Source organism: Bombina bombina, chromosome 6 (assembly GCF_027579735.1).
Source record: "Bombina bombina isolate aBomBom1 chromosome 6, aBomBom1.pri, whole genome shotgun sequence".
In the NCBI taxonomy this organism is placed as follows: Eukaryota; Metazoa; Chordata; class Amphibia; order Anura; family Bombinatoridae; genus Bombina; species Bombina bombina.
The window spans coordinates 1154289877-1154314810 of NC_069504.1; the positions used below are offsets into that span (position 1 = coordinate 1154289877).

Here is a 24934-nt window from a genome sequence, read left to right on the forward strand (position 1 = left end):
ATGGAAACCATTCGAACTATTCTTCCTTCCATCCAGGAAGGTCAATTCATGACCACGGTGGATTTAAAGGATGCGTATCTACATATTCCTATCCACAAGGAACATCATCGGTTCCTGAGGTTCGCATTCCTGGACAAACATTACCAGTTCGTGGCGCTTCCTTTCGGATTAGCCACTGCTCCAAGGATTTTCACAAAGGTACTAGGGTCCCTTCTAGCTGTGCTAAGACCAAGGGGCATTGCTGTAGTACCTTACTTGGACGACATTCTGATTCAAGCGTCGTCCCTTCCTCAAGCAAAGGCTCACACGGACATTGTCCTGGCCTTTCTCAGTCTCACGGATGGAAAGTGAACGTGGAAAAGAGTTCTCTATCTCCGTCAACAAGGGTTCCATTCTTGGGAACAATAATAGACTCCTTAGAAATGAGGATTTTTCTGACAGAGGCCAGAAAAACAAAACTTCTAGACTCTTGTCGGATACTTCATTCCGTTCCTCTTCCTTCCATAGCTCAGTGCATGGAAGTGATCGGGTTGATGGTAGCGGCAATGGACATAGTTCCTTTTGCACGCATTCATCTAAGACCATTACAACTGTGCATGCTCAGTCAGTGGAATGGGGACTATACAGACTTGTCTCCGAAGATACAAGTAAATCAGAGGACCAGAGACTCACTCCATTGGTGGCTGTCCCTGGACAACCTGTCACGAGGGATGACATTCCGCAGACCAGAGTGGGTCATTGTCACGACCGACGCCAGTCTGATGGGCTGGGGCGCGGTCTGGGGATCCCTGAAAGCTCAGGGTCTTTGGTCTCGGGAAGAATCTCTTCTACCGATAAATATTCTGGAACTGAGAGCGATATTCAATGCTCTCAAGGCTTGGCCTCAGCTTGCGAGGGCCAAGTTCATACGGTTTCAATCAGACAACATGACAACTGTTGCGTACATCAACCATCAGGGGGGAACAAGGAGTTCCCTGGCGATGGAAGAAGTGACCAAAATCATTCTATGGGCGGAGTATCACTCCTGCCACCTGTCTGCTATCCACATCCCAGGAGTGGAAAATTGGGAAGCGGATTTTCTGAGTCGTCAGACATTGCATCCGGGGGAGTGGGAACTCCATCCGGAAATCTTTGCCCAAGTCACTCAGCTGTGGGGCATTCCAGACATGGATCTGATGGCCTCTCGTCAGAACTTCAAAGTTCCTTGCTACGGGTCCAGATCCAGGGATCCCAAGGCGGCTCTAGTGGATGCACTAGTAGCACCTTGGACCTTCAAACTAGCTTATGTGTTCCCGCCGTTTCCTCTCATCCCCAGGCTGGTAGCCAGGATCAATCAGGAGAGGGCGTCGGTGATTTTGATAGCTCCTGCGTGGCCACGCAGGACTTGGTATGCAGATCTGGTGAATATGTCATCGGCTCCTCCTTGGAAGCTACCTTTGAGACCAGACCTTCTTGTTCAGGGTCCGTTCGAACATCCGAATCTGGTTTCACTCCAGCTGACTGCTTGGAGATTGAACGCTTGATCTTATCGAAGCGAGGATTCTCAGATTCTGTTATCGATACTCTTGTTCAGGCCAGAAAGCCTGTAACTAGAAAGATTACCACAAAATTTGGAAAAAATATATCTGTTGGTGTGAATCTCAAGGATTCCCTTGGGACAAGGTTAAGATTCCTAGGATTCTATCCTTCCTTCAAGAAGGATTGGAAAAAGGATTATCTGCAAGTTCCCTGAAGGGACAGATTTCTGCCTTGTCTGTGTTACTTCACAAAAAGCTGGCCGCTGTGCCAGATGTTCAAGCCTTTGTTCAGGCTCTGGTTAGAATTAAGCCTGTTTACAAACCTTTGACTCCTCCTTGGAGTCTCAATTTAGTTCTTTCAGTTCTTCAGGGGGTTCCGTTTGAACCCTTGCATTCCGTTGATATTAAGTTATTATCTTGGAAAGTTTTGTTTTTAGTTGCAATTTCTTCTGCTAGAAGAGTTTCAGAATTATCTGCTCTGCAGTGTTCTCCTCCTTATCTGGTGTTCCATGCAGATAAGGTGGTTTTACGTACTAAACCTGGTTTTCTTCCAAAAGTTGTTTCTAACAAAAACATTAACCAGGAGATTATCGTACCTTCTCTGTGTCCGAAACCAGTTTCAAAGAAGGAACGTTTGTTGCACAATTTGGATGTTGTTCGCGCTCTAAAATTCTATTTAGATGCTACAAAGGATTTTAGACAAACATCTTCCTTGTTTGTTGTTTATTCCGGTAAAAGGAGAGGTCAAAAAGCAACTTCTACCTCTCTCTCTTTTTGGATTAAAAGCATCATCAGATTGGCTTACGAGACTGCCGGACGGCAGCCTCCCGAAAGAATCACAGCTCATTCCACTAGGGCTGTGGCTTCCACATGGGCCTTCAAGAACGAGGCTTCTGTTGATCAGATATGTAGGGCAGCGACTTGGTCTTCACTGCACACTTTTACCAAATTTTACAAGTTTGATACTTTTGCTTCTTCTGAGGCTATTTTTGGGAGAAAGGTTTTGCAAGCCGTGGTGCCTTCCATTTAGGTGACCTGATTTGCTCCCTCCCTTCATCCGTGTCCTAAAGCTTTGGTATTGGTTCCCACAAGTAAGGATGACGCCGTGGACCGGACACACCTATGTTGGAGAAAACAGAATTTATGTTTACCTGATAAATTACTTTCTCCAACGGTGTGTCCGGTCCACGGCCCGCCCTGGTTTTTTTAATCAGGTCTGATAATTTTTTTCTTTAACTACAGTCACCACGGTACCATATGGTTTCTCCTATGCAAATATTCCTCCTTAACGTCGGTCGAATGACTGGGGTAGGCGGAGCCTAGGAGGGATCATGTGACCAGCTTTGCTGGGCTCTTTGCCATTTCCTGTTGGGGAAGAGAATATCCCACAAGTAAGGATGACGCCGTGGACCGGACACACTGTTGGAGAAAGTAATTTATCAGGTAAACATAAATTCTGTTAATTTTTTTTTTAATACATCTTTGTAACATTTTGTAAAAAACATCAATGGTAAAAAATAAAATGGGGGGGGGCGCAAAATTTATCCTCGCCTGTGTGGCCAAAAATCCTAGCACCGGCCCTGCTTGTACCATTACCTCTGCTGATACGTTTCAGTACTGGTTTAGCTGTCTGCTATATACTCTTGTACCATTATCTCTGCTGATATGTTTCAGTACTGGTTTAGCTGTCTGCTATATACTCTTGTACTTTTACCTCTGCTGATATGTTTCAGTACTGGTTTAGCTGTCTGCTATATACTCTTGTACCATTACCTCTGCTGATCGGTTTCAGTACTGGTTTAGCTGTCTGCTATATACTCTTGTACCATTACCTCTGCTGATATGTTTCAGTACTGGTTTAGCTGTCTGCTATATACTCTTGTACCATTACCTCTGCTGATATGTTTCAGTACTGGTTTAGCTGTCTGCTATATACTCCTCTACCATTACCTCTGCTGATATGTTTCAGTACTGGTTTAGTTGTCTGCTATATACTCTTGTACCATTACCTCTGCTGATATGTTTCAGTACCGGTTTAGCTGTCTGCTATATACTCTTGTACCATTACCTCTGCTGATATGTTTCAGTATTGGTTTATCTGTCTGCTATATACTCCTGTACCATTACCTCTGCTGATATGTTTCAGTACTGGTTTAGCTGTCTGCTATATACTCTTGTACCATTACCTCTGCTGATATGTTTCAGTACTGGTTTAGCTGTCTGCTATATACTCCTCTACCATTACCTCTGCTGATATGTTTCAGTACTGGTTTAGCTGTCTGCTATATACTCCTCTACCATTACCTCTGCTGATATGTTTCAGTACTGGTTTAGCTGTCTGCTATATACTCTTGTACTATTACCTCTGCTGATATGTTTCAGTACTGGTTTAGCTGTCTGCTATATACTCCTCTACCATTACCTCTGCTGATATGTTTCAGTACTGGTTTAGCTGTCTGCTATATACTCTACCATTACCTCTGCTGATATGTTTCAGTACTGGTTTAGCTGTCTGCTATATACTCTTGTACCATTACGTCTGCTGATATGTTTCAGTACTGGTTTAGCTGTCTGCTATATACTCTTGTACCATTACCTCTGCTGATATGTTTCAGTACTGGTTTAGCTGTCTGCTATATACTCTTGTACCATTACCTCTGCTGATATGTTTCAGTACTGGTTTAGCTGTCTGCTATATACTCTTGTACCATTACCTCTGCTGATATGTTTCAGTACTGGTTTAGCTGTCTGCTATATACTCCTCTACCATTACCTCTGCTGATATGTTTCAGTACTGGTTTAGCTGTCTGCTATATACTCCTCTACCATTACCTCTGCTGATATGTTTCAGTACTGGTTTAGCTGTCTGCTATATACTCCTCTACCATTACCTCTGCTGATATGTTTCAGTACTGGTTTAGCTGTCTGCTATATACTCTTGTACCATTACCTCTGCTGATATGTTTCAGTACTGGTTTAGCTGTCTGCTATATACTCTTGTACCATTACCTCTGCTGATATGTTTCAGTACTGGTTTAGTTGTCTGCTATATACTCTTGTACCATTACCTCTGCTGATATGTTTCAGTACTGGTTTAGCTGTCTGCTATATACTCCTATACCATTACCTCTGCTGATACATTTCAGTACTGGTTTAGCTGTCTGCTATATACTCTTGTACCATTACCTCTGCTGATATGTTTCAGTACTGGTTTAGCTGTCTGCTATATACTCCTTTACCATTACCTCTGCTGATATGTTTCAGTACTGGTTTAGCTGTCTGCTATATACTCCTTTACCATTACCTCTGCTGATTTGTTTCAGTACTGGTTTAGCTGTCTGCTATATACTCTTGTACCATTACCTCTGCTGATATGTTTCAGTACTGGTTTAGCTGTCTGCTATATACTCTTGTACCATTACCTCTGCTGATATGTTTCAGTACTGGTTTAGCTGTCTGCTATATATTCTTGTACCATTACCTCTGCTGATATGTTTCAGTACTGGTTTAGCTGTCTGCTATATACTCCTTTACCATTACCTCTGCTGATATGTTTCAGTACTGGTTTAACTGTCTGCTATATACTCCTTTACCATTACCTCTGCTGATATGTTTCAGTACTGGTTTAGCTGTCTGCTATATACTCTTGTACCATTACCTCTGCTGATATGTTTCAGTACTGGTTTAGCTGTCTGCTATATACTCCTTTACCATTACCTCTGCTGATTTGTTTCAGTACTGGTTTAGCTGTCTGCTATATACTCTTGTACCATTACCTCTGCTGATATGTTTCAGTACTGGTTTAGCTGTCTGCTATATACTCCTCTACCATTACCTCTGCTGATATGTTTCAGTACTGGTTTAGCTGTCTGCTATATACTCCTCTACCATTACCTCTGCTGATATGTTTCAGTACTGGTTTAGCTGTCTGCTATATACTCTTGTACTATTACCTCTGCTGATATGTTTCAGTACTGGTTTAGCTGTCTGCTATATACTCCTCTACCATTACCTCTGCTGATATGTTTCAGTACTGGTTTAGCTGTCTGCTATATACTCTTGTACCATTACCTCTGCTGATATGTTTCAGTACTGGTTTAGCTGTCTGCTATATACTCTTGTACCATTACCTCTGCTGATATGTTTCAGTACTGATTTAGCTGTCTGCTATATACTCTTGTACCATTACCTCTGCTGATACGTTTCAGTACTGGTTTAGCTGTCTGCTATATACTCTTGTACCATTACCTCTGCTGATAAGTTTCAGTACTGGTTTAGTTGTCTGCTATATACTCTTGTACCATTACCTCTGCTGATATGTTTCAGTACTGGTTTAGCTGTCTGCTATATACTCCTATACCATTACCTCTGCTGATACATTTCAGTACTGGTTTAGCTGTCTGCTATATACTCTTGTACCATTACCTCTGCTGATATGTTTCAGTACTGGTTTAGCTGTCTGCTATATACTCCTTTACCATTACCTCTGCTGATATGTTTCAGTACTGGTTTAGCTGTCTGCTATATACTCCTTTACCATTACCTCTGCTGATTTGTTTCAGTACTGGTTTAGCTGTCTGCTATATACTCTTGTACCATTACCTCTGCTGATATGTTTCAGTACTGGTTTAGCTGTCTGCTATATACTCTTGTACCATTACCTCTGCTGATATGTTTCTGTACTGGTTTAGCTGTCTGCTATATACTCTTGTACCATTACCTCTGCTGATATGTTTCAGTACTGGTTTAGCTGTCTGCTATATACTCCTTTACCATTACCTCTGCTGATATGTTTCAGTACTGGTTTAGCTGTCTGCTATATACTCCTTTACCATTACCTCTGCTGATATGTTTCAGTACTGGTTTAGCTGTCTGCTATATACTCTTGTACCATTACCTCTGCTGATATGTTTCAGTACTGGTTTAGCTGTCTGCTATATACTCTTGTACCATTACCTCTGCTGATATGTTTCTGTACTGGTTTAGCTGTCTGCTATATACTCTTGTACCATTACCTCTGCTGATACGTTTCAGTACTGGTTTAGCTGTCTGCTATATACTCTTGTACCATTACCTCTGCTGATATGTTTCAGTACTGGTTTAGCTGTCTGCTATATACTCCTTTACCATTACCTCTGCTGATACGTTTCAGTACTGGTTTAGCTGTCTGCTATATACTCTTGTACCATTATCTCTGCTGATATGTTTCAGTACTGGTTTAGCTGTCTGCTATATACTCTTGTACCATTACCTCTGCTGATATGTTTCAGTACTGGTTTAGCTGTCTGCTATATACTCCTTTACCATTACCTCTGCTGATACGTTTCAGTACTGGTTTAGCTGTCTGCTATATACTCTTGTACCATTACCTCTGCTGATATGTTTCAGTACTGGTTTAGCTGTCTGCTATATACTCTTGTACCATTACTTCTGCTGATATGTTTCAGTACTGGTTTAGCTGTCTGCTATATACTCCTTTACCATTACCTCTGCTGATTTGTTTCAGTACTGGTTTAGCTGTCTGCTATATACTCTTGTACCATTACCTCTGCTGATATGTTTCAGTACTGGTTTAGCTGTCTGCTATATACTCCTTTACCATTACCTCTGCTGATTTGTTTCAGTACTGGTTTAGCTGTCTGCTTTATACTCTTGTACCATTACCTCTGCTGATGTGTTTCAGTACTGGTTTAGCTGTCTGCTATATACTCTTGTACCGTTACCTCTGCTGATATGTTTTAGTACTGGTTTAGCTGTCTGCTATATACTCTTGTACCATTACCTCTGCTGATATGTTTCAGTACTGGTTTAGCTGTGTGCTATATACTCTTGTACCATTACCTCTGCTGATACGTTTCAGTACTGGTTTAGCTGTCTGCTATATACTCTTGTACCATTACCTCTGCTGATACGTTTCAGTACTGGTTTAGCTGTCTGCTATATACTCCTTTACCATTACCTCTGCTGATTTGTTTCAGTACTGGTTTAGCTGTCTGCTATATACTCTTGTACCATTACCTCTGCTGATATGTTTCAGTACTGGTTTAGCTGTCTGCTATATACTCTTGTACCATTACCTCTGCTGATAGGTTTCAGTACTGGTTTAGCTGTCTGCTATATACTCTTGTACCATTACCTCTGCTGATATGTTTCAGTACTGATTTAGCTGTCTGCTATATACTCTTGTACCATTACTTCTGCTGATATGTTTCAGTACTGGTTTAGCTGTCTGCTATATACTCTTGTACCATTACCTCTGCTGATATGTTTCAGTACTGGTTTAGCTGTCTGCTATATACTCTTGTACCATTACCTCTGCTGTTACGTTTCAGTACTGGTTTAGATGTCTGCTATATACTCTTGTACCATTACCTCTGCTGATATGTTTCAGTACTGGTTTAGCTGTCTGCTATATACTCTTGTACCATTACCTCTGCTGATATGTTTCAGTACCGGTTTAGCTGTCTGCTATATACTCTTGTACCATTATTTCTACTGATATGTTTCAGTATTGGTTTAGCTGTCTGCTATATACTCTTGTACCATTACCTCTGCTGATATGTTTCAGTACTGGTTTAGCTGTCTGCTATATACTCTTGTACCATTACCTCTGCTGATATGTTTCAGTACTTTTTTAGCTGTCTGCTATATACTCTTGTACCATTACCTCTGCTGATATGTTTCAGTACTGGTTTAGCTGTCTGCTATATACTCTTGTACCATTACCTCTGCTGATATGTTTCAGTACTGGTTTAGCTGTCTGCTATATACTCTTGTACCGTTACCTCTGCTGATATGTTTTAGTACTGGTTTAGCTGTCTGCTATATACTCTTGTACCATTACCTCTGCTGATATGTTTCAGTACTGGTTTAGCTGTCTGCTATATACTCTTGTACCGTTACCTCTGCTGATATGTTTTAGTACTGGTTTAGCTGTCTGCTATATACTCTTGTACCGTTACCTCTGCTGATATGTTTTAGTACTGGCTTAGCTGTCTGCTATATACTCTTGTACCATTACCTCTGCTGATATGTTTCAGTACTGGTTTAGCTGTCTGCTATATACTCCTATACCATTACCTCTGCTGATACGTTTCAGTACTGGTTTAGCTGTCTGCTATATACTCTTGTACCATTACCTCTGCTGATACGTTTCAGTACCGGTTTAGCTGTCTGCTATATACTCTTGTACCATTATCTCTACTGATATGTTTCAGTATTGGTTTAGCTGTCTGCTATATACTCTTATACCATTACCTCTGCTGATACGTTTCAGTACTGGTTTAGCTGTCTGCTATATACTCTTGTACCATTACCTCTGCTGATATGTTTCAGTACTGATTTAGCTGTCTGCTATATACTCTTGTACCATTACCTCTGCTGATATGTTTCAGTACTGGTTTAGCTGTCTGCTATATACTCCTATACCATTACCTCTGCCAATATGTTTCAGTACTGGTTTAGCTGTCTGCTATATACTCTACCATTACCTATGCTGATATGTTTCAGTACTGGTTTAGCTGTCTGCTATATACTCTTGTACCATTACTTCTGCTGATATGTTTCAGTACTGGTTTAGTTGTCTGCTATATACTCTTGTACCATTACCTCTGCTGATATGTTTCAGTACTGGTTTAGCTGTCTGCTATATACGCTTGTACCATTACCTCTGCTGATATGTTTCAGTACTGGTTTAGCTGTCTGCTATATACGCTTGTACCATTACCTCTGCTGATATGTTTCTGTACTGGTTTAGCTGTCTGCTATATACTCTTGTACCATTACCTCTGCTGTTACGTTTCAGTACTGGTTTAGATGTCTGCTATATACTCTTGTACCATTACCTCTGCTGATATGTTTCAGTACTGGTTTAGCTGTCTGCTATATACGCTTGTACCATTACCTCTGCTGATATGTTTCAGTACTGGTTTAGCTGTCTGCTATATACTCTTGTACCATTACCTCTGCTGATATGTTTCAGTACTGGTTTGGCTATCTGCTATATGTGGATGGGTGTCTTCCGGTAAGTATGTATCATTTTTTAAGACACTCTCAGCTATGTTTGGCGCTTTGTTATAAAGTATTTGCTTATATTTGCCAAGAGTCAGGTCTATGTATATTTCACTTTTCTGCAGACTATCAGTTTCAGTATGGAATTTTTATTTGGGAAGATTATTTTTCTTACTTAGGGTTCTACTTATGCTGTTCTTTATGGAGTCATTCTTGGTGCAAAATGTTTTGCCGCGGAATTGCGTCTAAGGTGACGCAAGTCTCATCATTTCATGCATCTTTGTTGACGTAAGTTGTTTTGGCGCGAAGTCGCGCTTGTTATGACGCGAGTTGTGTCATTTCCTGATGTTAGCTTTGGCACCAACATTTTTTTTTTAACTTCCTTTTGCGTCATACTTTCCGCCAAATGTTTTGTATATGACCCCTCTTCCTTTATTGCTTCTGGTTCTTTTTATATTATCAAGAGCTATAATGCTTATTTTTATATTTTATTTTAGCATAAGCTGGGCTTCAAGCTCCATACAGAGCTTGATAAATATGCCCCTATGTCTGCTATTCCGCCTTCGATTAAACGTAAAAGGTCTTTTAAAACTTCATATTTCTGATGAACTTTGTATTGACTGACAGCATACTGAAATGTCCTCTGGTTCAGAGGATCCTGATTCAGATTCTGAAATTGACAAATCTTCCTATCTGTTTAAGATTGATTATATTTGCTCTTTGTGAAAGGAAGTTATGGTTACTTTGGGTATTGAAGAGTCTAGTCCTCTTGATAACAAAGCCAGTAAACATTTAAATTCTGTTTTAAAACCTCCTAAGGCTGCTCCTGAGGTTTTTCCTTTTCCAGATGCTGTTTCTGATATGATTGCTAAAGAATGTTTTAAACCTGGTTCCTCTCTTAATCCTTCATCTAGGTTTAAGAAGTTGTATCCTTTCCCTGTGGCCAATATAGAGTTTTGGGAAAAAGTCCCTAAGAGTGATGGGGCTATTTCCACTCTTGCCAAACGTTCTACTATTCCTATGGAAGATAGTACTTATTTTAAGGATCCTTTAGATAGAAAAATTGAATCTTATCTAAGGAAATTATTTTCATTCTTGTTATATTTTTAGACCTGCCATTTCTATGGCTGATGTGGCTGCTGCTTCAACCTTTTGGTTAGTTTAGCTCGTCAGGTAGAAGACCATGATTTATCCAGCATTATTCTACTGCTTCAACATGCTAATAATTTAATTTGTGATGCTATATTTGACAGTTATTAAGATCGATGTTAAATCTATGTCTTTAGCTATTTTAGCCAGAAGAGCTTTATGGCTTAAATCTTGGAATGCTGACATGGTGTCTAAATCTAGATTATCTTTATCTTTCTAATGTAAGGATCTATTTGGTTCTCAATTGGATTCTATTATTTCCACTATCACTGGGGGGAAAGGAGTTTTTTAACCTCAAGATAAAAAGTCTAAAGGTACATTTAAGGCTCCTAATCGTTTTTGTTCCTTTTTCCAGAATAAGGAACAAAAGTCGACCCCTTCCCTTAAGACCTCTGGTTCCAATTGGAGACCATCTTCAAATTGGAATAAAACCATGCCTTATAAGAAACCAAATCCAGCCCCAAAGACTGCATGAAGGTGCGGCCCTCAATCCAGTTCAGCTGGTGGGGGGCAGATTTGGGGCAGATTTGGTCAGGTTCCATTCAGAATCAGTGGATTCAGAATATTGTGTCTCAAAGATATCCAATAGGTTTCAGAATGAGACCTCCCGTGAGAAGATTATTTCTTTCACATGTTCCAACAAATCCTGTGAAGGCTCAGGCTTTTCTGAAGTGTGTTTCAGATCTAGAGCTTTCAGGGGTGATTGTTCCAGTTCCTCTAAAGGAACAGGGTCTGGGGTTCTATTCAAATATATTCATTTTCCCAAAGAAAGAAAATTCTTCCAGACCAGTTCTGGATCTGAAACTTTTAAATAATTTTGCAAGAGTCCCAACTTTCAAGATGGTGACTATAAGGACTACTCTGCCTTTTGTTCAGCAAGGGCATTTTATGTCCACAATAGACGTGCAGGATGCTTATCTTCATATTCCATTTCATCCAGACCATTATCGGTTTCTGAGATTCTCTTTTCTAGATGAGCATTACGAGTTTATTGCTCTTCCATCCAACTCTCTCTATCATATCTTCTATTTTCTAGATGAGCATTACCAGTTTGTTGCTCTTCCATTTGGCCTAGCAACAGCTCCAACAATCTTTTTGAAGGTTTTCGGTGCCCTTCTATCTGTAATCAGAGAGCAGGGTTTTGCAGTATTTCCTTATTTGGACAATATCTTGGTACTAGCTCAGTCTTTTCATTTAGCAGAATCTCACACGAAACAACTAGTGTTGTTTCTTCAAAGGCATGGTTGGAGGATCAATTTACAAAATAGTTTCTTGATTCCTCAGACAAAGGTCACCTTTTTAGGTTTCCAGATAGATTCAGTTTCCATGACTTTGTCTTTAACAGACAAGAGACAAATTAAATTGGTTTTAGCTTGTCTAAACCTTCAGTCTCGATCGTTCTCTTCAGTGGCCATGTGCATGGAAGTTTTAGGTCTTATGACTGCAGCATCAGACACAATCCCCTTTGCTCGTTTTCATATGAAACCTCTGCAGATTTGCATGCTGAATCAATGGTGCAGGGATTATACTCGGATATCACAACTAATATACTTAAATCCAAGCATTCAACTCTCTCTATCATGGTGGTTGGCCCATCATCGGATTATTCAAGGGGCCTCTTTTGTTTGTCCTTCCTGAACTTTGATTTCAACAGATGCAAGTCTTACAGGTTGGGGAGCTGTCTGGGGGTCTCTGACTGCACAAGGGATTTGGAAACCTCAAGAGGCGAGGTTATCAATCAATATTTTAGATCTCTGTGCTATCTTCAGAGATCTTCAGGCTTGGCCTCTGTTAAAGAGAAAACTTTTCATTCATTTTCAGACAGACAATATCACAACAGTGGCATATGTTAATCATCAGGGAGGGACTCACAGCCCTTTAGCAATGAAAGAAGTATCTCAGATACTTTCTTGGGCGGAGTCCAACTCTTGTCTAATCTCTGCAATTCATATTCCAGGAGTAGACAATTGGGAAGCGGATTATCTCAGTCGTCAGACTTCGCATCCGGGGGAGTGGTCTCTCCATCCAGATGTGTTTCATTAGATTGTACAAATGTGGGGTCTTTTAGAAATAGATTTGATGGCCTCTCGTTTGAACAAGAAACTTCCCAGATATCTTTTCAGATCCAAGGATCCTCAGGCAGAGATGATGGATGCTTTACCAACCTGCTTACATTTTTCCGCCTCTAGTTCTTCTTCCAAAGGTGATCTCCAAGATCATTATGGAACAATCTCATGTGTTTCTGATAGCACCCGCATGGCCTCACAGGTTCTGGTATGCAGATATTTTCAGGATATCCAGTTGCCAGCCTTGGCCACTTCCTTTAAGGCCAGACCTTCTGTCTCATTGAAGGTATGGAAATTGAACGCTTAGTTCTTAATCATAGAGGTTTCTCTGATCCAGTGACTTAACACTATGTTACAGGCTCATAAGTCTGATTCAAGGAAGATTTATTTTTGGGTTTGAAAAACCTATATTTCATGGTGCTCCTCTCATAATTTTTCTTGGCATTCTTTTAGAATTCCTCTGATTTTACAGTTTCTTCAGGATGGTTTGGATAAGGGTTTGTCTGCAAATACTTTAAAAGGAAAGATCTCTGCTCTTTCTGTTTTATTTCATAGAAAGATTGCTAAACTTCCTGATAATCACAGTTTTGTTCAGGCTTTGGTTCACATCAAACCTGTTATTAAGTCTATTTCTCTGCCTTGGAGTCTTAATTTGGTTTTAAGAATTGTGCAGGCTCCTCCTTTTGAGCCTATGCATTCTTTGGATATAAAACTACTTTCTTGTAAAGTGTTATTTCTTTTGGCTATCTCGTCTGCTAGAAGAGTTTCTGAGTTATTGGTTCTCTCTTGTGATTCTCCTTATCTGATATTCCATCAAGATAAAGTGGTTTTACGGACTTCGTTTAAATTTTTACCTAAGGTTGTGAATTCTAACATTAGTAGGGAAATTGTTGTTCCTTCTTTGTGTCCTAATCCTAAAAAATTCTCTTGAGAGATCTCTACATTCTTTGGCCTAGATTTGGAGTTCGGCGGTAGCCGTCAAAACCAGCGTTAGAGGCTCCTAACGCTGGTTTTGGCCGCCCGCTGGTATTTGGAGTCAGTGATTAAAGGGTCTAACGCTCACTTTTCAGCCGCGACTTTTCCATACCGCAGATCCCCTTACGTCAATTGCGTATCCTATCTTTTCAATGGGATCTTTCTAACGCTGGTATTTAGAGTCGTTTCTGAAGTGAGCGTTAGAGCTCTAACGACAAAACTCCAGCCGCCTGAAAATAGCAGGAGTTAAGAGCTTTCTGGCTAACGCCGGTTCATAAAGCTCTTAACTACTGTACCCTAAAGTACACTAACACCCATAAACTACCTATGTACCCCTAAACCGAGCTCCCCCCACATCGCCGCCACTCGATTAAAATTTTTAACCCCTAATCTGCCGACCGCCACCTACGTCATACTTATGTACCCCTAATCTGCTGCCCCTAACCCCGCCGACCCCTGTATTACATTTATTAACCCCTAACCTGCCCCCCACAACGTCGCCGCCAGCTACTTAAAATAATTAACCCCTAATCTTCCGACCGCAAAGCGCCGCCACCTACGTTATCCCTATGTACCCCTAATCTGCTACCCCTAACACCGCCGACCCCTATATTATATTTATTAACCCCTAATCTGCCCCCCTCAACGTCGCCGACACCTGCCTACACTTATTAACCCCTAATCTGCCGAGCGGACCTGAGCGCTACTATAATAAAGTTATTAACTCCTAACCCGCCTCACTAACCCTATCATAAATAGTATTAACCCCTAATCTGCCCTCCCTAACATCGCCGACACCTACCTTCAATTATTAACCCCTAATCTGCCGAGCGGAGCTCACCGCTATTCTAATAAATTGATTAACCCCTAAAGCTAAGTCTAACCCTAACACTAACACCCCCCTAACTTAAATATAATTTACATCTAACGAAATAAATTAACTCTTATTAAATAAATGATTCCTATTTAAAGCTAAATACTTACCTGTAAAATAAATCCTAATATAGCTACAATATAAATTATAATTATATTATAGCTATTTTAGGATTAATATTTATTTTACAGGCAACTTGGTATTTATTTTAACTAGGTACAATAGCTATTAAATAGTTAAGAACTATTTAATAGTTACCTAGTTAAAATAATTACAAATTTACCTGTAAAATAAATCCTAACCTAAGATATAATTAAACCTAACACTACCCTATCAATAAAATAATTAAATAAACTACCTACAATTACCTACAATTAACCTAACACTACACTATCAATAAATTAATTAAACACAATTCCTACAAATAAATACAATTAAATAAACTAGCTAAAGTACAAAAAATAAAAAAGAAATAAGTTACAAAAAATAAAAAAATATTTACAAACATAAGAAAAATATTACAACAATTTTAAACTAATTACACCTACTCTAAGCCCCCTAATAAAATAACAAAGCCCCCCAAAATAAAAAATTCCCTACCCTATTCTAAATTAAAAAAGTTACAAGCTCTTTTACCTTACCAGCCCTGAACAGGGCCCTTTGCGGGGCATGCCCCAAGAATTTAAGCTATTTTGCCTGTAAAAGAATAAATACAATACCCCCCCCCCCCCAACATTACAACCCACCACCCACATACCCCTAATCTAACCCAAACCCCCCTTAAATAAACCTAACACTAAGCCCCTGAAGATCTTCCTACCTTGTCTTCACCATCCAGGTATCACCGATCCGTCCTGGCTCCAACATCTTCATCCAACCCAAGCGGGGGTTGGCGATCCATCATCCGGTGCTGAAGAGGTCCAGAAGAGGCTCCAAAGTCTTCCTCCTATCTGGCAAGAAGAGGACATCCGGACCGGCAAACATCTTCTCCAAGCGGCATCTTCGATCTTCTTCCATCCGGTGCGGAGCGGGTCCATCTTGAAGCAGGCGACGCGGATCCATCCTCTTCTTCCGTTGTCTCCCGACTAATGACGGTTCCTTTAAGGGACGTCATCCAAGATGGCGTCCCTCGAATTCCGATTGGCTGATAGGATTCTATCAGCCAATCGGAATTAAGGTAGGAATTTTCTGATTGGCTGATGGAATCAGCCAATCAGAATCAAGTTCAATCCTATTGGCTGATCCAATCAGCCAATCAGATTGAGCTCGCATTCTATTGGCTGATCGGAACAGCCAATAGAATGCGAGCTCAATCTGATTGGCTGATTGGATCAGCCAATCGGATTGAACTTGATTATGATTGGCTGATTCCATCAGCCAATCAGAAAATTCCTACCTTAATTCCGATTGGCTGATAGAATCCTATCAGCCAATCGGAATTCGAGGGACGCCATCTTGGATGATGTCCCTTAAAGGAACCGTCATTAGTCGGGAGACAACGGAAGAAGAGGATGGATCCGCGTCGCCTGCTTCAAGATGGACCCGCTCCGCACCGGATGGAAGAAGATCGAAGATGCCGCTTGGAGAAGATGTTTGCCGGTCCGGATGTCCTCTTCTTGCCGGATAGGAGGAAGACTTTGGAGCCTCTTCTGGACCTCTTCAGCACCGGATGATGGATCGCCAACCCCCGCTTGGGTTGGATGAAGATGTTGGAGCCAGGACGGATCGGTGATACCTGGATGGTGAAGACAAGGTAGGAAGATCTTCAGGGGCTTAGTGTTAGGTTTATTTAAGGGGGTTTGGGTTAGATTAGGGGTATGTGGGTGGTGGGTTGTAATGTTGGGGGGGGGTATTGTATTTATTCTTTTACAGGCAAAATAGCTGAAATTCTTGGGGCATGCCCCGCAAAGGGCCCTGTTCAGGGCTGGTAAGGTAAAAGAGCTTGTAACTTTTTTAATTTAGAATAGGGTAGGGAATTTTTTATTTTGGGGGGCTTTGTTATTTTATTAGGGGGCTTAGAGTAGGTGTAATTAGTTTAAAATTGTTGTAATATTTTTCTTATGTTTGTAAATATTTTTTTATTTTTTGTAACTTAGTTCTTTTTTATTTTTTGTACTTTAGCTAGTTTATTTAATTGTATTTATTTGTAGGAATTGTGTTTAATTAATTTATTGATAGTGTAGTGTTAGGTTAATTGTAGGTAATTGTAGGTAGTTTATTTAATTATTTTATTGATAGGGTAGTGTTAGGTTTAATTATATCTTAGGTTAGGATTTATTTTACAGGTAAATTTGTAATTATTTTAACTAGGTAACTATTAAATAGTTCTTAACTATTTAATAGCTATTGTACCTAGTTAAAATAAATACCAAGTTGCCTGTAAAATAAATATTAATCCTAAAATAGCTATAATATAATTATAATTTATATTGTAGCTATATTAGGATTTATTTTACAGGTAAGTATTTAGCTTTAAATAGGAATCATTTATTTAATAAGAGTTAATTTATTTCGTTAGATGTAAATTATATTTAAGTTAGGGGGGTGTTAGTGTTAGGGTTAGACTTAGCTTTAGGGGTTAATCAATTTATTAGAATAGCGGTGAGCTCCGCTCGGCAGATTAGGGGTTAATAATTGAAGGTAGGTGTCGGCGATGTTAGGGAGGGCAGATTAGGGGTTAATACTATTTATGATAGGACAACGAAAAACAAAGTACTAATGGCACTGCTGAAATTTGGCAATTAGGGTATCCTGTTAATGTCTGGGTTTATTGATGGGATATAATATCCACCAATTTATATTTTTGGCCCAGATTGAGTATATTACAAAGTGGCTGAGGTGCTGTGTACTGGTTTGAACAAAAGAACAAAATCAATCCTGGGATTGAAGAAAGTGTACACTTGTTTAGCACTCTTTCCCTAATTAATGGTGGCAATAATTGAACAGTATATAGGTATACTAGAGAAGGAGGTGTGCTTGGATTTTTAAAAAAAAAATAATACTCTCTCTATTCTGCCTAATGACCATAAGAAGTTACCAGTAATATTTAGCGCTAAGATGCAGTAGGGATATATTTTTTTCTCACCCTTTATGAATATACAGTCTGTATAGTCTTACTAATCACTCAAACAGCAGTAAGAAGTTACCGGTGAAATACTATCATATAGTAGTGAAATATAAGAACAATTCAGACAGTGTTTCCTAAGATTTAACTACCTAACAGTCTATTTTAAATATTATCATCAGAAAGAGATTCAAATACAAAGTAAAGTAAAAGAAACTCTGTCCAGATATTGTACCATAATACTGAACATACATTACAAAATTGAGAAAATATAAGTTGTGCTAAATCAAAGAACAATTTTTAAGTTGAGTTAGGTTACAATAATATACTAACATCTTTTTCACCTGGCGAATCAAGCAGCTTATTTTCTACTTGGCCAGATACAAAGTGACCTTTTATTTTAGAAAACGTAATTCACTAAAATCTATGCCAAGAGAATAGAAAAATCTGTATAGAAAAAAGGAATAAAAAAACTTTTAGATCAACCTAGCTCTATACAAGTGGCAAACTCTCAAACAGACTTGAGAGCCCAGTTAATATTTTCTTCAAACTCACTTAAGATATACATCGGTAGCATGTATATACAGAAGATATAATAGTAGCAGACGCAAGTTCATTACTTTAAACACGTCTATAGACTGCTGGTATTATTTACCCCAGGGGGAACACTATACTGCATTCATTACTATAGCAGTTTACAATGTCTCAGATATATGGAACAATATACTAGACACCAGGAACAAAATTGGAAGTCCAAAAAATTGATGCATATAATTCACGCATAGTGTAATAGACAAGAAGACACAAAGCATCTCACAAGTAACTAGAAACTTCCACCTAGAGTCCCTAGACAGTGACATATATAATTCCATATATAGTACCAACCTGATAACTGCTAGTTCTTAAATGTAAAAGTGTTACAACTTGGGATCCCACCTTGAAATAGAGATAAAAAATATATAGCAAAGTCCACAAGAAAGTGGTCTAAAGTTCCAACTATCAGAATACAAGTGTGAAGAATATAAGTTCCCTATTGGACTTCTACTCAATACTCCAAACAGAGAATTATTCTATTTGAATCATACCTTGTGTATGCCACAACTCCTTTCCAAATCCAAGATTATTAAATTAAACCAATTGACCCAAACCTGTATTTTTAACTTAACTGTATGTGTGTGATTTTGTTTGTGTTTTTATTTTAAATTACCCAATAAAGGTTATATTTTAAAAAATCCAAGCACACCTCCTTCTCTAGTATACCTATATACTGTTCAATTATTGCCACCATTAATTAGGGAAAGAGTGCTAAACAAGTGTACACTTTCTTCAATCCCAGGATTGATTTTGTTCTTCTATTTATGATAGGGTTAGTGAGGCGGGTTAGGGGTTAATAACTTTATTATAGTAGCGCTCAGGTCCGCTCGGCAGATTAGGGGTTAATAAGTGTAGGCAGGTGTCGGCGACGTTGAGGGGGGCAGATTAGGGGTTAATAAATATAATATAGGGGTCGGCGATGTTAGGGCAGCAGATTAGGGGTACATAGGGATAACGTAGGTTGCGGCGGTTTACGGAGCGGCAGATTAGGGGTTAAAAAAAATATGCAGGGGTCAGCGATAGCGGGGGCGGCAGATTAGGGGTTAATAAGTGTAAGGTTAGGGGTGTTTAGACTCGGGGTACATGTTAGAGTGTTAGGTGCAGACGTAGGAAGTGTTTCCCCATAGGAAACAATGGGGCTGCGTTAGGAGCTGAACGCTGCTTTTTTGCAGGTGTTAGGTTTTTTTTCAGCTCAAACAGCCCCATTGTTTTCTATGGGAGAATCGTGCACGAACACGTTTTTGAAGCTGGCCGCGTCCGTAAGCAACTCTGGTATCGAGAGTTGCATTTGCGGTAAAAATGCTATACGCTCCTTTTTTGGAGCCTAACGCAGCATTTGTTAGAACTCTCGATACCAGAGTTAAATTTATGGTGCGGCCAGAAAAAAGCCCGCGGAGCGTTAACAGCCCTTTTACCGCCAAACTCCAAATCTAGGCCTTTGGATGTAGTAAGATATTTGAAATACTATGTTGAGGCTACCAAGGATTTCAGAAAGGCTTCTAGTTTATTCGTTATTTTCTCTGGTTCCAGGAAAGGTCAGAAAGTATCTGCCATTTCTTATGCATCTTGGTTAAAACTTTTGATTCACAAGGCTTATTTGGAGGCAGAGCAGTGTCTGCCTCAAAGAATTACAGCTCATTCTACGAGATCAGTTGCCACTTCTTGGGCTTTCAAGAATGGAGCTTCTTTATTTATTTATTTATTTATTTATTCTTTAATTATTATTTGGTTTTAATTTTTGCAGCGGAAATAGCTGTTTTTATTTTATCCCTCCCTCTCTAGTGACTCTGTGGATTTCCACATCTTGGGTATTATATCCCATACGTCACTAGCTCATGGACTCTTGCCATTTACATGAAAGAAAACATAATTTATGTAAGAACTTACCTGATAAATTAATTTCTTTTATAGTGGCAAGAGTCTGAGACCCACCCTATTTTTGGTGGTTATGATTTTTTGTATAAAAGCACATTATTTTTCCAGTTCCTCTTTTTGTATGCCTTTTTACTCCTTTTTACACCTCACTACTTGGCTATACGTTAAAACTGAGGTATGTGTGTGGTGAGGGGTGTATTTATAGGCATTTTGGGGTTTGGGAAACTTTTCCCCCTCCTTGTAGGAATGTATATCCCATACGACACTAGCTCATGAACTCTTGCCACTATGAAAGAAATTAATTTATCAGGTAAGTTCTTTTATAAATTATGTTTTCTGGGTAGAAACAGAATGCAGGGATTTTATTGCTTGTGCTAAATGGGTCACCTTTTAATGGCTTTTTTTAAGCTTAACTGGAGCTTTTTTGGAAGTATATTAGATTTATATAGGTTGAACTTGATGGACTTAAGCCTTTTTTCAACCTCATTTACAATGTTACTATGTTGCATGTGTAAGATCACCTGTTGCTAAATGTGTAAGATCACCTGCTATTTTTTATTTATTTCTAGATGGTGGAGGCAACTGGTGGTCCAGCACTTGCAAGCACGATACTGAGCCCTCTGCTAATAAAGGATGCACTGGATTTCTTACAGTTCATTCTCAATATGGAGGAAAAAGCATTTTGGGCATCTTTGGGTGACACGTGGAACAAATCAAGGTAATGAAAATTATATTCCTGTTTATTTGATGTCTATGATCCATTACTCCTGGGGAATTACTCTTCTCTACCACTAGGAGGAGGCAAAGATTCCCCTACCTCAAGAGCCCTATACAATCCCTCCAATCTCACTTATACCCCAGTCTTTACTTTGTCTCCTATGGAGGTGGTTGAAGAATGAAAATGTGCATATGATTCTTCATAGAGAGTGTTTTTCAGTATTTTATTGAGGCCTTGTTTCCCCTCAGGTTACAGGGCTTGTCAGAGGGATATATATGGGGTACGGTTTGTAATTCTTTTTTTTCCTTATAGGATTTGTTTCATAAACCTTCCATAATTGGCTGTAGGGACTTGTATTTGCCTCCCTCTGTGGATCTGCAATATACACCTATTCCATAACCTTTGCTGATATGTTTCAGTACTGGTTTGGCTATCTTCTGCTTATTTTCTTTTGGACTAGTCTCTATTGGTAAGTATAATTTCTTTCTAATGGCAGTTAGAGTCCACAAATTCCTATTCTTACTTATGTGAAATACTTCACCTTGCCACCAGGTGGAGGCAGAAGACACCCCAAACAGAGCATTCATTATCCCTCCTACTTCCCCTACCCTACCAGTAGTTCTTTGCCTCCTTCATGAAGGTAGGCAGAGATTAGAGGTGCTCTGCAGAATTCATGCCCACAATGGATTGTTTCCTTCATGAGAGTGTCAGGGGAGTATTTAGATGCCATGTCAATCTCTTAGCTGAGTTTTGATATGTTAGTTTTAGAGTTTGAATGTTTCCCCAATGTGCTCTTACTATAATCCCCTTCCAGGCAAACAGTGTTAGTTACAGGAATGTCAAGGCAGTTTTCCCTGACACAGGAAAAGGATAAGTACTATTTACACTTTTATAAGAAAGATTCCTTTCAATCTTAATGACTAGTTGTCAAATGGTGGTGTGGAGTTGAAAAGTAGGATGCTATTTGAACATCCTGCTCTATAACTATAGGGGTTAAATATTTACAAAGAGAGCAGCTCTTTACTAGGAACAGACAAAAGCTCAGCTTGTTCTATGGAGAGTTACCACCTAGGAGCAACCTTTTTTTGTGCTTTTCACAGAGGAAAACTTTCCTGAAGTGTATGCGTCTGATCCCGCCGAGGAAGATCAGTCCAGCCCTGAAATATCAGGCAATTCTCCTTTGAACAAGGAACATGGCAACTCCAGGTGATCATTTCGGCCTTCTGTGGGCTTTGTCAGTGAAGTGCAGCCATATTCCTTTAAGCACACTGGGCAAGGAGTCCATGTCTGGTTTCCCCCATCACCCTTAGGGAGATCTCCACAGGGTCATTATACAAATTCATACAAAGAGAGAAGCACTCTACCAGGAACAAACAGCTCAGTAGCTTGTTCTATGGCAAACTACCTCCTAGGAGCAGCTTATTTTCTAGCCTAGTTGTGCTTTTCACAGAGAAAAACTTTCCTGAAGTATATCAGTCTGATCCCACTGAGTTTGGTCAGTCCTGCCCCTAAAATACCAGACAATTCTCTGAACAAGGAACATGATTGAAAACCTCTGGTTTTCTGTGGGCCTCATCAGTGCATCTATATTCCTCTAAGCACACTGGGCAAATAGTCCACGTCTAGTTTCCCCATCACCCTTAGAGAGACCTCCCCAGGGTCATAATACAAATTCATACAAAGAGAGAAGCACTCTACCAGAAACGAACAACTCAGAAACTTGTTCTATGGCTATTATAGAAACATAGAATTTGACAGTCTACCAAAAGTCTTCCAAATTACATGTTACTTTTTCTTTCATGTAATTGCCAAGAGTCCATGAGCTAGTGACATATGGGATATACAATCCTACCAGGAGGGGCAAAGTTTCCCAAACCTCAAAATGCCTATACATACACCCCTCACCACACCCACAATTCAGTTTTTCAAACTTTGCCTCCTTTGGAGGTGGTGAAGTAAGTTTGTGCTTGATTTCAATGATTTCTTCTATGATAAGCGCTTCTAAGCATTTTGAAGCCCAATTCCTCTGAGTACAGTGTTTGTTAGAGGGATGTGAAAGGAGTATCACCTATTGATTTTTATAGTTTTCTTCGCGAGAAATCTTTTCAAAGGTTTTCTGTTATCAGTCATAGGGATTCATCTCCTACCTCCCCTTTCAGATAGACGATATACTCTTTATATACCATTACCTCTGCTGATACTTTTTCAGTACTGGTTTGGCTATCTGCTATATGTGGATGGGTGTCTTTTGGTAAGTATGTTTTTCTTATTTAAGACACTCTCAGTTATGGTTTGGTGCTTTATGTATTAATATAAAGTTTTAAATATATGTATTTTACTTATATTTGCCATGAGTCAGGTCTATGTATACTTCCTTTTGCAGACTATCAGTTTCAGTTTGGGAAGCATGTTTAGGAGGTTATTTGTCTTACCTAGGGTATAGTCCTTTTTTCAAAATTGACTGCTTTTCTTTTAATTTTGCGGGGCAAAATTAAGCTTGCGAGGGCGCAAAATGCTGTTATTTATTGCGTAATTCTTGGCGCGAGAATTTTTTTGGCGTGAAGGTACGTCTTTGATGACACAAGTTTGTCATTTCCGGCGTCTTAGTTGATTCCAGGGTTCCTTGCACGAGGTTGCGTCTGTGATGACGCAAGTTGCGTCATTTCCGGATATTATTTGCGGTTTATTTTTCACCCCACTTCCTATATGCCTCTTGCCTTCTATATTCTCGGAGGGTATGCTGTTTGCATTTTTTCCCATTCCTGAAACTGCCATATAAGGAAATTGTAAATTTTGCTTTAATGTTGTTTTATTTTCTTTAACATTTTGCAAGATGTCTCAATCTGATCCTGTCTCAGAAGCAACTGTTGAAACCCTGCTACCTGATCACAGTTCTACCAAAGCTAAGTGTATCTGTTGTAAATTAGCTGAGATTATATCTCCAGCTATAGTATGTAACAGTTGTCATGATTAGCCTTTGCACACAGAAAACATTTCCATCAGTACTAGTACAGTTTCTGTTGTTCCTTCAATATCTAATGTACGATATCCCTGTTGATATGAAAAATTATATTGCTGATGCGATACAGAAGGCTTTGTCTGCTATTCCGCCTTCTAATAAACATAAAAGGTCTTCTAAAACTTCTCATAAAATTGATGAAATTTCTGATGACCGACAACATACTGATATATCCTCTTCTGATGAGGATCTCTCTGATTCAGAAGATCCTACCTCAGACATTGACCCTGACAAATCTACTTATCTTTTCAAGATTGAGTATATTCGTTCCTTGTGAAAAAGAAGTGCTGGTTACTTTGGATATTGAGGAGTCTAGTCCTCTTGATATCAAAATTAGTAAACATTTAAATTCTGTTTATAAACCTCCTGTGGTTACTCCTGAGGTTTTTCCAGTTCCTGATGCTATTTCTGATGTGATTGCTAAGGAATGGGTTAAGCCTGGTACTTCTTTCATTCCTCCTTCTCGGTTTAAAAGGTTGTACCCTTTGTCAGCGGCTAGATTAGAGTTTTGGGAAAAAAATCCCCAAAGTTGATGGGGCTATTTTTACTCTTGCTAAACGTACTACTATTCCCATGGAAGACAGTACTTCTTTCTTTCATGTAATTGGCAAGAGTCCATGAGCTAGTGACGTATGGGATATACATTCCTACCAGGAGGGGCAAAGTTTCCCAAACCTCAAAATGCCTATAAATACACCCCCCACCACACCCACAATTCAGTTTTACAAACTTCACCTCCTATGGAGGTGGTGAAGTAAGTTTGTGCTAGATTTCTACGTTGATATGCGATTCGCAGCACGCTGGAGCCCGGTTTTCCTCTCAGAGTCCAGTGAATGACAGAGGGATGTGAAAGGAGTATTGACTATTGAATGCTATGGTCATCCTATCTGGGATCTATTTCATAGGTTCTCTGTTATCGGTCGTAGAGATTCTTCTCCTACCTCCCTTTTTAGATCAATGATATACTCTTATATACCATTACCTCTGCTAATTCTCGTTTCAGTACTGGTTTGGCTATCTACTATATGTAGATGAGTGTCTTTTGGTAAGTAAGTCTTATTTTATTTATAACA

At 39.5% G+C, this 24934-nt stretch overlaps 1 protein-coding gene across 1 annotated transcript in view; it reads left to right on the forward strand.

Annotated features, from left to right (window-relative positions):
* EPS8 (epidermal growth factor receptor pathway substrate 8) overlaps positions 1-24934 on the forward strand; it is a 782257-nt gene that overhangs the window by 148112 nt on the left and 609211 nt on the right. Inside the window, exon 7 of the mRNA XM_053719136.1 lies at positions 20694-20842. Coding sequence (XP_053575111.1) covers positions 20694-20842 — 149 coding nt within the window. The remainder of the gene's footprint in view (positions 1-20693; positions 20843-24934) is intronic.